A 12,433-nucleotide genomic window follows, 5' to 3' on the forward strand; every position below is an offset into this window, starting at 1 on the left:
ACAGTGAAGATTCCTATAGGTCCTGAGATCGTTCTCCTTAATAGGGTAGCTTCTCATAGGTCCTGGGGAGGTTAATAACTATTTTATTTTAATCCTTATAATAAAGTAACAGGATATTTGTCTGTATGTATGTCTGTCTGTACCTTGCTAACCACTAAACCGACATGGTTCTCCTTTACAGTGAAGCTTCCTATGGGTAATGAGATGGCTTTAGACCATTTTATTTTTAATCCTTATAAAAAGTAACAGGATCATTGTCTGTATGTATCAAAGAAGATCGCTAACTGCAGAACCAATATGGTTCTCCTTTATAGGGTAGCTTCCAATAGATCCTGGGAAGGTGTATAACTGTTTTGAAGGAGGATATAAGGGGCTATTAAGGGGCGATGGAGAGGCTATGTAGAGGCTATGTTATATAAATTAAGGTAAGGGGCTTTTAAGTGGCGATGGAGGGCTATTAAGGGGCGATGGAGAGGCTATGTTATATAAATTAAGGTAAGGAGCTATTAAGGGGCGATGGAGAGGCTATGTAGCGGCTATGTTATATAAATTGGCTATTAAGGGGCGATGGAGAGGCTATATAGGGGCTATTTTATATAAATTAAGGTAAAGGACTATTAAGGGGCGATGGAGAGGCTATGTAGGGGCTATGTTATATAAATTAAGGTAAGGGGCTATTAAGGGGCGATGGAGAGGCTATTTAGGGGCTATGTTATATAAAATCGGGTAAGGGGCTATTAAGGGGCGATGGGGAGGCTATGTAGGAGCTATGTTATATAATTAAGGTAAGGGGATATTAAGGGGCGATGGAGAGGCTATGTAGGGGCTATGTTACATAATTAAGGTAAGAGGCTATTATGGGGCGATGGAGAGGCTATGTAGAGGCTATGTTATATAAATTAAGGTAAGGGGCTATTAAGGGGCGATGGAGAGGCTATGTAGGGGCTATGTTATATAAATTAGGGTAAGGGGCTATTTAGGGGCGATGGAGAGGCTATGTAGGGGCTATGTTATATAAATTAAGGTAAGGATTATATAAATTAAGGTAAGAGGCTATTAAGGGGCGATGGAGAGGCTATGTAGGGGCTATGTTATATAAATTAAGGTAAGGAGCTATTAAGGGGCGATGGAGAGGCTATGTAGGGCTATGTTATATAAATTAAGGTAAGGGGCTATTAAGGGGCGATGGAGAGGCTATGTAGGGGCTATGTTATATAAATTAAGGTAAGGAGCTATTAAGGGGCGATGGAGAGGCTATGTAGGGGCTATGTTATATAAATTAGGGTAAGGGGCTATTTAGGGGCGATGGAGAGGCTATGTAGGGGCTATGTTATATATATTAAGGTAAGGATTATATAAATTAAGGTAAGAGGCTATTAAGGGGCGATGGAGAGGCTATGTAGGGGCTATGCTATATAAATTAAGGTAAGGGGCTATTAAGGGGCGATGGAGAGGCTATGTAGGGCTATGTTATATAAATTAAGGTAAGGGGCTATTAAGGGGCGATGGAGAGGCTATGTAGAGGCTATGTTATATAAATTAAGGTAAGGGGCTATTAAGGGGCGATGGAGAGGCTATGTAGGGGCTATGTTATATAAATTAAGGTAAGGAGCTATTAAGGGGCGATGGAGAGGCTATGTAGGGGCTATGTTATATAAATTAGGGTAAGGGGCTATTCAGGGGCGATGGAGAGGCTATGTAGGGGCTATGTTATATATATTAAGGTAAGGATTATATAAATTAAGGTAAGAGGCTATTAAGGGGCGATGGAGAGGCTATGTAGGGGCTATGCTATATAAATTAAGGTAAGGGGCTATTAAGGGGCGATGGAGAGGCTATGTAGGGCTATGTTATATAAATTAAGGTAAGGGGCTATTAAGGGGCGATGGAGAGGCTATGTAGAGGCTATGTTATATAAATTAAGGTAAGGGGCTATTAAGGGGCGATGGAGAGGCTATGTAGGGGCTATGTTATATAAATTAGGGTAAGGGGCTATTTAGGGGCGATGGAGAGGCTATGTAGGGGCTATGTTATATATATTAAGGTAAGGATTATATAAATTAAGGTAAGAGGCTATTAAGGGGCGATGGAGAGGCTATGTAGGGGCTATGCTATATAAATTAAGGTAAGGGGCTATTAAGGGGCGATGGAGAGGCTATGTAGGGCTATGTTATATAAATTAAGGTAAGGGGCTATTAAGGGGCGATGGAGAGGCTATGTAGGGGCTATGTTATATAAATTAAGGTAAGGAGCTATTAAGGGGCGATGGAGAGGCTATGTAGGGGCTATGTTATATAAATTAGGGTAAGGGGCTATTTAGGGGCGATGGAGAGTCTATGTAGGGGCTATGTTATATATATTAAGGTAAGGATTATATAAATTAAGGTAAGAGGCTATTAAGGGGCGATGGAGAGGCTATGTAGGGGCTATGCTATATAAATTAAGGTAAGGGGCTATTAAGGGGCGATGGAGAGGCTATGTAGGGCTATGTTATATAAATTAAGGTAAGGGGCTATTAAGGGGCGATGGAGAGGCTATGTAGAGGCTATGTTATATAAATTAAGGTAAGGGGCTATTAAGGGGCGATGGAGAGGCTATGTAGGGGCTATGTTATATAAATTAGGGTAAGGGGCTATTTAGGGGCGATGGAGAGGCTATGTAGGGGCTATGTTATATATATTAAGGTAAGGATTATATAAATTAAGGTAAGAGGCTATTAAGGGGCGATGGAGAGGCTATGTAGGGGCTATGCTATATAAATTAAGGTAAGGGGCTATTAAGGGGCGATGGAGAGGCTATGTAGGGCTATGTTATATAAATTAAGGTAAGGGGCTATTAAGGGGCGATGGAGAGGCTATGTAGGGGCTATGTTATATAAATTAAGGTAAGGAGCTATTAAGGGGCGATGGAGAGGCTATGTAGGGGCTATGTTATATAAATTAGGGTAAGGGGCTATTTAGGGGCGATGGAGAGGCTATGTAGGGGCTATGTTATATAAATTTAGGTAAGGGGCTATTAAGGGGCGATGGAGAGGCTATGTAGGGGCAATGTTATATAATTAAATTAAGTGGCTATTAAGGGGCGATAGAGAGGCCATATAGGAGCTTTGTTATATAAATTAAGGTAAGGGGCTATTAAGGGGCGATGGAGGAGCGATGTAGGGGCCATCAAGTTGCAATGTAATATAAATTTGGAGAAGGAGCGATGAAGGGGCGATGTAGGAGCGATGAAGGAGCGATGGAGGAGCGATGGAGGAGCTATGTAGGAGCGATGTAGGGGCCATCAAGTTGCAATGTAATATAAATTTGGAGAAGGAGCGATGAAGGGGCGATGTAGGAGCAATGAAGGAGCGATGTAGGAGCGATGTAGGGGCCATCACAGTACAATTTAATATAAATTTGGAGAAGGAGCGATGAAGGAGCGATGTAGGAGCGATGGAGGGGCGATGTAGGGGCCATCAAAGTACAATGTAATATAAATTTGGAGAAGGAGCGATGAAGGGGCGATGTAGGAGCGATGAAGGAGCGATGTAGGAGCGATGTAGGAGTGATGTAGGAGCGATGTAGGGGCCATCACAGTACAATTTAATATAAATTTGGAGAAGGAGCGATGTAGGAGCGATGGAGGGGCGTTGTAGGAGCGATGGAGGGGCGATGTAGGAGCCATCAAAGTACAATGTAATATAAATTTGGAGAAGGAGCGATGAAGGAGCAATGGAGGGGCGATGTAGGAGCGATGGAGGGGCAATGGAGGGGCGATGTAGGGGCCATCAAAGTACAATGTAATATAAATTTGGAGAAGGAGCGATGAAGGGGCGATGTAGGAGCGATGAAGGAGCGATGTAGGAGCGATGTAGGGGCCATCACAGTACAATTTAATATAAATTTGGAGAAGGAGCGATGTAGGAGCGATGGAGGGGCGATGTAGGAGCGATGAAGGAGCGATGTAGCAGCGATGTAGGGGCCATCAAGTTGCAATGTAATATAAATTTGGAGAAGGAGCGATGAAGGGGCGATGTAGGAGCGATGAAGGAGCGATGTAGGAGCGATGTAGGGGCCATCACAGTACAATTTAATATAAATTTGGAGAAGGAGCGATGTAGGAGCGATGTAGGGGCCATCACAGTACAATTTAATATAAATTTGGAGAAGGAGCGATGGAGGAGCGATGTAGGGGCCATCAAGTGGGTTGTTATATAAATTAAGGTAAGGGACTACGGAGGGGCGATGGAGAGGCTATAAAGGAGCCATCATGGGGCTATAGCATAGCCTCTTATCATAAGAGGCGATATGAACGCCCCTTTAAAGGAGCTATTAAGAGGCCATGAAGGAGCTATAGCATAGCCTCTTATCATAAGGGGCGATATGAACGCTCCTTAAAAGGGGCTATCACATCGCTCCATATGATAAGAGGCTATGCTATAGCTCCTTGAAGGAGCTATAGAAAATCATCGCCCCATATGGAGCGATGTCATGGAAAGGACTATACCCATACTTAATGCTACATAATGATGGAATTTTTGATAAGAAAATTAGAAGTCTAGCTTATATAGCAGCCGACATTTTGTACTTCCCAATGAAATAAATGCATATTTATAATCACTAAACCTTGCAAAGTAGCAGCGCGTATTATAGAAACACAAACAAACTTTTTGAAGATCATTGTTTTAGAGGTACCAGGTGCCACACAAATGACAAAGATTATTTTTTTTGTTGGATTTGTAGGAAAAAGCTAAAACTAAATATCTTTTTTTAAATGGATGAAAATGTAATTACCTCTTTATAGTCCTTGGTACTGAGAAATTCGTTGACTCTAGATTCTGACAACATTTTCAACTTATCTTCATCCTCGTCCGCATTACCCTAAACACGAACAAACTTCATTCCATGTTTTGAAAACTACATGGTAAAAGGTGATGATTTCTTTTTTCCCCTGATGTAAAATATTTCATCCCCCCCCCCCCTCTATTTTATCCCCCCAAAAGATGGGAAAAAAATTAAAATATCTTTCCTTTACTCTTTTTTTTATTCACCCCCCCCACCCCTCTCCCACATATTTTTCTTGTTTATTCCCCCCCCCCCAAGATGAAAAAAATTAATCAAAATTATTTTAGGTACTTGTTATTACAATAGTTTGAGATTGGTGAACTATTTTAAAGACAAAGAGGGTGATTATTGTACAGTACATATCTTGCAGGCAAAGTGTACAAAACGCTTTTTGATGGGTTGAAAAGTTTGGGCACTAACAGTTTGGAAACAAACAATCAAAGTTCAATGACAGTATCTCAAGTATTTTGGTTAAGGAATAAAATAAGGTGGTAATAAAACTTTGGGCAACAGTGAAAATTACAAGCCAATTTCTCCTCCCTCCCCAGGATTATGCGCTATATAACAACAAACCTGGAATCCCACGTCCTCTTGGCCTCTTGATTTAGAATGAATCCTCATACTAGCACTCTTACTAGGTACTGAAGTTCTACTACTCCTGAAATAACAAAAGTTGGAATAACAATCTTTGGATGGCGGATTGGTGCACCACAAGGATCTCCTGTAGTGTCATCGATAAATAGCTCGCAAAATAGTTTATAATATGTCCTTCAGAAAAACATTCTTTTAATTCTAGAAACTGAAAGAAATGCTGTTCATTTATGAGTTGATAAACAAAACGTGCCTGACAATGACTGCAATATATTTTACATCCTTAGTTTTGACAACTGATAGATATTCTGATTTTGTAAGAGATTCTCGCCTTTCCTAATTAAATATTTCTCCCAACTGGCTAATATGCCCATTATGACCTTACCCCTATCCCTTCTCTTGACAATGGAGGAACGTTTTGACCAATATCTGAGGACCTAAATTGACAAAACTCTCCTGTTACAATATTAACCATTCTTAGATTTAAGGCAGAGACTGAACGGAAAATATAGTCTTGACTCTTCGAACTGCTACAACTATCCCTGCGGGTTTCTAACCTAACCAAAGCTATTATATAGGGTTGGGCCGGATATCCGGCTCTATATTTTTTATGCTTTACACCAAAACTCTGCTTTTTAAAATTTTAAATGGCTATAATTTTCTTATTATTGAAGCTAGAAGAACATTTTTTCTGAACAAGTTTAACTTTATGTAAATTTATATAAGATTTATGAAGAAATTTTTTTTTGCTACTTTAGTATCTGGTAATTTGGCCGGTTATCCGGCCGGATATCCAGTAATTTGGCCGGATAACCGGATATTTGCCGGATATCCGGCCGGTTACCGGATATCCGGCGTTTGAAATCAACCGGATATCCGGTATCCGGCCAAAAAAGTATCCGGCCCAACCCTACTATCATACCTGTCTGGCATAATGGTACTGACAGATCTGCCCCCAGGCCCGGAGCCGGCAGGGTGCATATTTTTCACAGCCTAAAATAGAAAATATAATTTTTCAATTTTAAATACGCAGTAAGATCGCGTAAATCTAGTAGTAAGAAAGTGAGATTTTAAATCAAACTAGTACCTAAAGTTTTATAAATAGGCTCTCTTATTGGTTGACAAAAAACTTTGGGCCCTTTTATGGAATCTTGATTGGTAGGTTTCGAACTAGTAGTTTTCAAACAGAAGGGAATATTTTGTTTTATCGTCATTGGGCATAATTTATCATCTATTTTCTTATACTTATCCCTAAAAATATTTCCCCCTATTATTATTAAATAGTTTCCCTAACCTCTAATTAAAAATATTTTGATAAAATTAAAAAACAATTTGTCAATATAAAAAATAAGAATAAAAAATTGCGGCTAAAGATTTCGATACATATTCAAGTAAACGTTTAAATGGACTATAAATGAATCTTCCCATCAAACCCATGAGGAAAGTGGGGGGGGGGGGGTGATCAATGTATTATTCTTTGTCCTATCCTTTTTAAAATAAAACGTTTACTCAAATGTGTACTTAAATCATTACCTGAATTGCCTTTTCTTGTTCCGATGACTGTCCACGGCTGGACCTGCCAACGTAGGATCCTGGCCGCGGGCCGCCGCGATCACCCATACGGCCACCGCCGTAACCGCTGCTAGACCGACCTTAACAATTAACAAGATTAGATTTTTTTCATTTACCGACAGGGGTTTTTATTCTGCAAAATTGACCCTGCCAAAGGGGGATTGGGGGAAAACAATGGAAAAATTAATAGAACTAAAAACATTTTTATCCATCTTCTCCCCTCCTTGGTGAAAAAAAACTTGGTCAACTTATAAAACAAAATATGCACCTTTTTGAATGTTATTTACATATTTGAAGATAAAAGATGCATATTTTGTTTTTTTAAGTTGACCTCTAACTGCAAATTTTTTTTTTTTTACTTGTAAGAAAATTTATCATTTAAGAAGGATTTTTTCCCTAATAACATATCCTCTCTGTCCAAAGATAAAGCCTATACACACGGTTTACGCAGATGTGTCAAAACTCCCCCCCCCCCCCCCCTCCCTACTTAATTATATTTGAATGATACCTTCATAGCCACCACGGTCATAACCGCCACTTGTGCGACCCTCGTACGGGGAATTACTGCTTCCACTAAAGGCATCAAATCTAAAAAAAAATAATTCAAAATGAAATATCTTGAAAGTTAAGTTTTGACAAAGGGGGAGGCTTGCGCAGAAATCCGTGAAGGTGTGAGTTTTTAGACTTTAAAATAGTAGTAGAACTCTAATATTTGGCATTGCAGTTGCTTTAATGAGGAATAACGTGGATTTGGAAAAAAAATGGTAGCTGAATTGCCGCTCACGCCGATTTTTTTTACGTTTTCTCGCCAAATTAAACAATTTTGAATCATTTGAGACAATTTTTTTCTAAAAAAATTCCCTATATTTTCTCCTGACACTTTTTTTTGTAGTGTGGGACTTGAGCACAAAAGGTCAACTTTATTAATTAAAAGTACACTACAAGTCATACCTGTTTTCTGAAATGATTTCTGGTTCCTGGCGGGTGGAACTGTTGCGGGAGGAGGAGGCGCCCTTGCCCCACTGGCCCCAACCCCCGGTCTTGGGGGCCAGCGAGATTGTGTCTGCGTCAACGGGGTTCCGGCTCTGCATGTTCTTGATCTTGTTGGTGTCCACCTTGTCCAGGGTGTTGCGGGCAGCCCTAAATGAAACCATTATGTCTAATCGTCCGAGAAGTTAATGTATGGTAATGACCTTGTGTCGACTCTCAATTGGGTTTATGAAAATCAAGTAAGAGCGCGAATATTAACACAGCAAAGTAGCAGAAATCAATTTATTAGCAGACGAAAGAGGTCATTGAAAAAAAAGGGGGGGGGGGGGTAGTTATCTGTACATAAATCTCTACTATATATCTGTTGAGTTAATATAGCAAAAATCAAGTAGATATGATAATTATATTATACAAAAAAAATGCCATAAGACTTCAAAAAATAATATTTCAACAAGTGATTTTATAGTAATGATTTAAGAGTTTCTATGCTTCCTCAATTGTACCCAACTGTTTCAAGAATTATCAGAGCAAGTTGGAATAGAGAATCCTAAAAATCAGATCAAAAATACAAAAAAAAATGTTACATCTGCAATTGTAAATCTTTGCTTCTTAAATTAAGTAAGGTAACAGTCTTACAGAACAAAACTAAGTTTTCCGCCGGCCAAACTAATGATTTTTGAAAGCAACTACTGACCTGGTTGGAACAGTCCAGCCATCTGAATCTGTTTGTGGTGCTTTCTGTGACCGTTTCCTTGCGTCCCCACTTGGTGGTCCCATACTGATAAATACAAAAGGTTTTATAACAAAATTATATTTGTTTGAAATATTAATTCATAATATTATTTCAACACAAAAGACGACATTTGACTCTTTATAATTGTACGCAGCAATTACGTACGTGTACCACGTTATTCAATCAGCTGATCTTTGTTTACATTTATATACAGTATACTATTGAAAATAAATAAATAAACTCTAGATGAACAATCCCCTAATAGGACCAATAGGAGTACAGCGTAGTAACAATTCAACCCCATAATTGGTTTAAATGTACAATACACTTTGATACAAAAGTGAAGTTATTGTTTCATTACTAGGGATGCACGAAAGAAAAAACATAAAACAATCCCAAAGACTTAAAACTAAAATGAAAAGCCTAAATTCCTTCCATAAAATCTATATTAGACTTCTCTGAAATTGAGAATTTAATCAGTTCTGTGATAGGAACTTCAAATGGAATTTCCTAAAATCTTTGACATTCTAATACTTACGCACGGATGTGCGTAATGTGTGTGTGTGTGTGTGTGTGTGGGGGGGGGGGTGCTTACCTGTCACGTTGCTTGGGCATAGACATTGTGTTCTGATTATTCAAAGACTGGAATAATTCTTCCTTTTTCATATCCTAGGAAAAAAACATGAGTTAGTTAAATTTTTAACTAGCGTCTTCGCCCCAAGGGTCACTTTATGGATTCCTATAGTCATTAGGTATAAAAATATAGGCAAGTACATAGTAAGGATCATGCGTAATTAAATTAATTTTGGGAGGCTAGATTTACCTGGATTTTTTGTGTTAACATTTCTAAATAATTAATGCATTGTCTATGTTAGTTTGTCTAACCTCGTTGTTAAGCTTCGCTTTTATGGGTGGTGTCATCCTTGTTTTACTACATTTACAGAACAGTTTAATAACAAAAAGAACATACCTCGTGGATTTGGTCAATTTTCTTGGGTCCCGCCTCTTCTCTTCGCTTTTTCCAGGAGGCCTTCTTTAGGTCAATAACATCTTGCATCAGGAAACGGACACGAGAGGTTGTGGCTCGCTTCTCAATTATTTCGTGCATTCTCTGACAAAAAAATAAACATATTGAGAATTTATCTAAATTAAAATAAACTAGTAAGGAATGGCTAAAGCACGATATCTTATTCGTTGGAACAAAATATTTGGGTGCTTTTATCTAATTTTGATTGGTTGGTTTCAAACTAGCAGTGTACAAACTTTTCTACTAATAATTTTTATCTACAACAGGGGTTATTTGGTTTATCATAATTGGGGATGTGTATTAATTCATTAATGTGAAACCCTAAGATTAAATAAAAGTAACTATTTATTTGATTGATTGGCAGAAAGATTAAAAATACTTACATCAAAATAAAATTGTATGGGTTTAACAGCGGGATACTTCTTCTCCATATTTATCTTGCTGATGTTACCATCCTTCCGGTTTGTTAGCACTACGTTCGTCTCCTAATAATCAAAACATTATAATTAGGGTTGGCAATCCCTATCCGAATCCGGGATCCGGAACCGCCCAATTTTTGGTCAATTTGTGAATCCGAATCCGGAATCCGTTTTTTAATAGCGGATTCGGATTCTTAATATGTAGGCTAAAACTAGCGTCCTAAGGCAAAGATTATCATCATTAAATATAAAATCTTTCAAAATCTGGTTCGATTCTAGGAAGTGAATTATAGAGAACACCAAACTTAAAAACTATCAAGATTAGTTTTTATGAAAACTGGTGCATTTTTAAAACGAAAGCCAAGATTACTGTCATTTTGCGAACAGACATACAAACTCAATCGAAATTATAATTTAAAACTTTCAAGCTAAAAAATAAAAATATGAAGGCCAAATTTCATGTCGATACGTTAACATAAATAATACTTAAAAAAAGATGGACATTCAATTACTGCATTTTACGATAGGAATATATCTAATATATTTTTTTTTGGCGAAAAAATCTTGTTATAAAAAAATGCAGTCTCCTAACTTTACTGCAAGTTATTTTTGTTTATCTACATAAGGAGTAATATTGTTTAAAATAATTAAGAGTGTAAAATAAATGATCCATTGTCATATCCCCTCAAATCCCTGTGACATACCTTATCGAATTGTGATCCCACAGTGGTGATGAGTTTGCAAAGGCACTCCAATGATTCCTCGTCTGTTTTCTATACATAAATAAACAAGTATTAGTCAACTCATGAAACCATAGCTAAGTGGTAAAAAAGTGCGTTGTTATGAAACTGCGTACTTTTTTGAATAAAAAAGATTACGATCTTTCCGTAAAGTGATAAACAAACCACATTTTTTTCTGTAAAACTTAAACGCTGATCAGAATATTCAGACAAATACACAAAAATCCTACTACTTTGACAGATAAAGGTATAGAAAATGGTGTTAAAGTTATATATCGTATTATAGACAGCTTTCCAGGGATATTAAAATAAAAAATAACATTAAAACCAGTTTTGTTAGACCAAGGGGGGGGGGGCAAGGTTTGGGCTACCAAGCTAATTCTAATATTCGTGGAAAATTGTCTGCAATACGATGCTATACAAGATTTTTCAGTATGGCTGAGAACCGGATCTAATCCAGCGGATATTAATCGGTTTAGAGGCTAAACTGGAATAAAAACTTACAGAAATGAGCTTGTTAACACAGTCGTGCATAATGTTGAGGGTCAGCAGCTGCAGGTTATACAGCTCTCCGATAAATCTGATGTTACCCAGAGACCTAGGAAATACAAGGATTAGCAATCAAGTTTATGCAGATATTTTAGGGGATAAGACAATGGACAATAAAAAGATACACAATGTACACTAGTCCCAAAAGTTAGATGATAACGTTTTCTTATTCTTAACAACTTTTGGGAATTTTATTCAACTTTGATTGGTTGGCTCATTAAGTTGAGAGTTTAAAAGTTTAAACCACAAATTGTAATCTAAAGAAGTGGTATTTTTGTGTGACATCATTGGGGATGTACACCAATTTTTCTTCCATTGTCTTATCTTAAAATAAATTCCTATGGTTACATCTGAATTCTTTATAATAAATATTCTAATTATTGGCGTTTTTCATTGATTTGATGGGATTAACCAATAGACTATTAATTAACAAATAATTGGACTATTAGTGCCCATAGTTTTAAAAATACATTCTCTGATTTGTTTTCTTATCAAGTTTGGGCACTTTGATTTTGATTAATAAATACTTTTCATTTCAACCAATGTTTTTTTGTTATTATGATAACGAATAATGTGTAATGTACAATCATCCCAATGTCACCTCCCTCCCTGGGAATTTTTACCTTTTTCTGGCTTTTCTTTCTTGTGTTTCAAATTCTTCCCTGGCCATCTTCCTTTCTGCCTCTGATAGGGAGGCATCTTCAGATTTCTTCTTCAATTCCATATCAACATCCTAAGTTAAATAATAATTAGGGTTGGCCATCCGTATCCGAATCCGGAATCTGCCCAATTTTGGAATCCGACTCCGGAATCCGTTTTTTAATAGCGGATTCAGATTCTTAATTGGTAAGCTAAAATTAGCGTCTTGAGTTTTTTTCTTCAACTCCCCCTTTTTGAAGGCAAATATTATCATCATTATATATAATATCTTATTAAATCTGGTTCAATTATCGGAAGTGAATTATAGTAATAGAGACCACCAAGAA

The 12,433-nt window shown here is 37.6% G+C and overlaps 1 protein-coding gene across 3 annotated transcripts in view; it reads right to left on the reverse strand.

Annotated features, from left to right (window-relative positions):
- Nucleotides 1-12,433, reverse strand: part of LOC145331474 (eukaryotic translation initiation factor 4 gamma 3-like) — a 42,127-nt gene that overhangs the window by 15,997 nt on the left and 13,697 nt on the right. Inside the window, exons 9-21 of one of the 3 annotated variants that reach the window (XM_080176158.1) lie at nt 12,071-12,180; nt 11,403-11,496; nt 10,863-10,931; nt 10,123-10,224; nt 9,683-9,823; nt 9,308-9,381; nt 8,674-8,757; nt 7,941-8,129; nt 7,498-7,577; nt 6,960-7,069; nt 6,340-6,410; nt 5,400-5,484; nt 4,776-4,862 (exon numbers count right to left, since the gene is read on the reverse strand). In XM_080176158.1, coding sequence (XP_080032284.1) covers nt 4,776-4,862; nt 5,400-5,484; nt 6,340-6,410; nt 6,960-7,069; nt 7,498-7,577; nt 7,941-8,129; nt 8,674-8,757; nt 9,308-9,381; nt 9,683-9,823; nt 10,123-10,224; nt 10,863-10,931; nt 11,403-11,496; nt 12,071-12,180 — 1,296 coding nt within the window. Of the gene's footprint in view, nt 1-4,775; nt 4,863-5,399; nt 5,485-6,339; nt 6,411-6,950; nt 7,070-7,497; nt 7,578-7,940; nt 8,130-8,673; nt 8,758-9,307; nt 9,382-9,682; nt 9,824-10,122; nt 10,225-10,862; nt 10,932-11,402; nt 11,497-12,070; nt 12,181-12,433 lie in introns of all 3 variants that reach the window. The other 2 variants (XM_080176157.1, XM_080176159.1) reach the window with 2 other exon arrangements.

Source organism: Acartia tonsa, chromosome 11, assembly GCF_053477335.1.
Source record: "Acartia tonsa isolate MP-2025a chromosome 11, ASM5347733v1, whole genome shotgun sequence".
Taxonomy (NCBI): domain Eukaryota; kingdom Metazoa; phylum Arthropoda; class Copepoda; order Calanoida; family Acartiidae; genus Acartia; species Acartia tonsa.